Source organism: Neophocaena asiaeorientalis, unplaced genomic scaffold (genome assembly GCF_003031525.2).
Source record: "Neophocaena asiaeorientalis asiaeorientalis breed wild unplaced genomic scaffold, Neophocaena_asiaeorientalis_V1.1 scaffold275, whole genome shotgun sequence".
In the NCBI taxonomy this organism is placed as follows: domain Eukaryota; kingdom Metazoa; phylum Chordata; class Mammalia; order Artiodactyla; family Phocoenidae; genus Neophocaena; species Neophocaena asiaeorientalis.
The window spans coordinates 6,826,797-6,830,131 of NW_020173679.1; the positions used below are offsets into that span (position 1 = coordinate 6,826,797).

Consider the following 3,335-nt stretch of genomic DNA (forward strand, 5'->3'; position numbering starts at 1 on the left):
AGAGAGGTCTGCCCTCGCCGCCGATGAGTCAGGTATGAGGCCAGCTCGAGCATTTGGACTAATTTGTCCTGAGCTGAGCTGCCGGCTGCCTGCCATTTCCTCCCCTCCCGCCCTTATTTGGAGTCCCTGACAGCTGAGCCGCAAACCAACGGGGGAGCTGGGCACCGGCCAACCGTCACCCTCTGCTTCCCCGCGTGGGTCCAGCTGCTGATGAGAAAGAAGCCTGAGGCATCGCTGTGAGATAACCAAGGACTCTTTTTTGCTCTTCTCACACCTTTGAAGTGGGAAGCTCTTGAGGCAAATCAACAAGAATGTGGCTCCTGCAGCTGGGGGTCCCGGCTCGTTGGAGCTGCTCAAGGTGGAGGGGCTGTGGCGAGCTGGCTGGACTCTGATAACTTTAAAAGGGCATCTTCTGCTGGCTCCTCGCTCAGCTGCTTTATCGCTGCAAGTGACAGAATGGGGAGGGTTCCGTCCCTCTTGTGCTCTCAGAGAGCCAAGGGGCTATAAAAAGAGGAGGCGCAGGGCAGCTGGGAGACGGAGACGGAGGAAGGCCACGGGTGGGAAAGCAGAGAGGAGAGAGAAGAGGCAGCAAGTACCAGACCACCCCTTGACCGACGCCAGCATGGGCTCTGCCACCATCGCCGCGAGCTTCCTCCTCTTTCTGGCGTTTCAGCTCCCAGGGCAGACCGGAGCGAACCCCGTGTATGGCTCTGTGTCCAACGCAGACCTGATGGATTTCAAGGTAGGGCCAGGAAAGGGGCACGGTGTGGGATGAGGGGGCTTTGTGACGCTGCGCCAGGCAGTGAGACTTCTCCCTTTCTCTTTTTTTTCCTTTTGTAAAGAACTTGCTGGACCATTTGGAGGACAAGATGCCTTTAGAAGATGAGGCTGTGCCCCAACAAGTACTAAGCGATCAGAATGAAGAAGCTGGGGTCCCTCTCAGCCCCCTTTCTGAGGTGCCTCCCTGGACCGGGGAGGTCCACCCAGCCCAGAGAGATGGGGGTGCCCTTGGGCGGGGCCCCTGGGAACCCTCCGATAGATCTGCCCTCCTGAACAGCAAGCTGAGGGCGCTGCTCGCTGCCCCTCGGAGCCTGCGGAGGTCCAGCTGCTTCGGGGGCAGGATGGACAGGATTGGAGCCCAGAGTGGACTGGGCTGCAACAGCTTCCGGGTAAGAGGAACTGCGGATGGAAATGGGGTGGGCGGGAAGGAAATTGTGGTTTTGTTGAGGTTCAAACCTTGTGAAAGAATACCACCAGGGGACACCTTCAGCAGGAAAGGGAACAGCACAGAAGCTTACTCCCTTTGAAATTTCTGTCCCAACTGGGTAGGTGCCCCATGAGTCTCAGAACCATGATACCATCCTCAGCTACAGTCTGCTGAGAAAATGCTAAGAGGAAAAGAAGTTACTGCTAGGAGCACCGGGAACTTAATATGTTCACGGGGCCAAGTCACCTGCGTACTGCTGATTGGCAGTTCATGGCCCTCGAGGAACTGTCAGATCCCGAAGGATCGGAATTTACCAGGATGGGTTTTACTAGCTTCTGATGGGCAAGTTGTTTACCAGTTCGTGGAACTCAGAGAGTCAGCAAATATGAAGCTGACTTTTCCCAGTGGAGGCAGGTCACCAAGCCAAACATGTCTCTGCTCTCTTTGTAGTACCGAAGATAACGGCCAGGGAGGAAAAGGCTGGCCAGGCCCCGGGCAGAATTCAAGAGACCCTCACCCCCTGGGATCTCTCACTCAACTTTGTCCCATCTGGTTGCCATCAGGTTGAGTTGTGACGAGAGTCCTATTCAAGCATCAGCCTCCTGTCAACATTTCTCACATTTTATGCTAAATGTAGATAAAGTGGTTTAGTTGTGGCTTCTCCACTTCTCCCACCCATGCGTTAAATTTTAATCACCTGTTACTGACATCGGTTTGAAAATGAATAAACTTCAGCACCACGGACAGAAGCTGGAGGCTTGGTGTGATTTCTTTCATTTCCTGGGGAAGGGAGTTCAGCCTGATAGTCCTTGTCATTTTACCTTTTGTCAAAGAGAATAATGCTCAGTTCTTTTCTTCCTCCTTTTTTTAAAAAATAACAAACTTATTTTGGGGAGCAGTTAGAGGTTCACAGCAAAATTGAACAGGAAGTAGAGATTTCCCACATATCCCTGTCCGCCCCACATGTACATCCTCCTCCATTATCAACATCCCTGCCAGAGTGGGACATTTGTTACCATGGACGAACCTGCAATGACACATCATGATCACTTAACGTCCATAGTTCACGTCGAGTTCACTCTTGGTAGTGTACATTCTATGGGTTTGGACAACTTCGGCTTCCTTTCATTTCTCCCTCCGTGAGCACGGTGTGTGCGTGTGTGTGTGCGCGTGTGTGTGTGTGTGTGTGTGTGTGTGTAGGGGGTCGGGTCTCAAACCACAGCTTTCAACTTGCTCTCACTCATACTGCAGCCTCACCATGGATCCTGAAAAAGCCCCTGGAGACCAAAAGGGCATTTATCTTTATATTCAGATTTGCTCACATTCAGGGCACTTATTTATTGAAAAGAAAACTTACAAACATCTGGGCTTTTCTTCTGGTTACATCGAACGTAGCTTGTACTCAATATGACACTTTTTGTACACTTAGTGCTTTTTCGTTACTGTTATTATTATTTTTTTTTAGAGGCACATATGTAAAATGAGGGCACTAACTCTTCTCTGACACCTTTTGAGAGGTAGTGCGCCAGCTGAGTGAATTGTACTTTTAATCTGAAGAAGAGTAGGCAGGATATTTGGGTTTAAAAGCTGAGCAAAGTGAAGAAAGAAAATGTTTGCTGTGCTGACAAACTTCAAGTTTCTGTGACTTTTGGGCACTAAATTTAAAAATTAGCCATTGGCTCTCCCCAATTCAGGTCCAAGGTGTTTGGACGTGTAGGTGTTACTAAGGTGGGAGCCACTGGAGAAGTTCTTTTGTATCTGTTTCTGAAAAGGGTGCTGCCCAAAGCAGGAAGTACCAGGCCCTGAGTTCACCTGCAACATGAAGCAGTGCTCGGACCAATTTTCCCAGCCGTTACCCCCTGACACCACACTCTCCGAATCAGATTCTACGACACTCCTCCGACAACCCTCCACCTTCGCTTCCCCACACCCTTATTCACGCTGCTCCTTCCACCTAGAATGCCCTCTATCCAGAGCCCTTGAGACCGTTTTGCTCATTTCTCAAGGCTCATTGAGAATGCCACTTCTTCCCTGAAGCCTTCCCTGACACCACATGCCCAGGACAAATCGAGCTCTTCACTGGCAGCGTTTTTATAACTATCGTATAGCTATTATCATAGACCACAAT

General features: G+C 50.6%; 1 protein-coding gene across 1 annotated transcript; it reads left to right on the forward strand.

Moving 5' to 3' along the window:
* The first annotated feature begins 412 nt into the window (after positions 1-412).
* Positions 413-1,958, forward strand: NPPA (natriuretic peptide A). The gene is made up of 3 exons (XM_024749893.1): positions 413-742; positions 843-1,169; positions 1,658-1,958. Exons 1-3 carry the CDS (start codon positions 623-625, stop codon positions 1,667-1,669), a joined length of 459 nt encoding a protein of 152 aa, XP_024605661.1. The 5' UTR covers positions 413-622; the 3' UTR covers positions 1,670-1,958.
* The last annotated feature ends 1,377 nt before the right edge of the window (positions 1,959-3,335 follow it).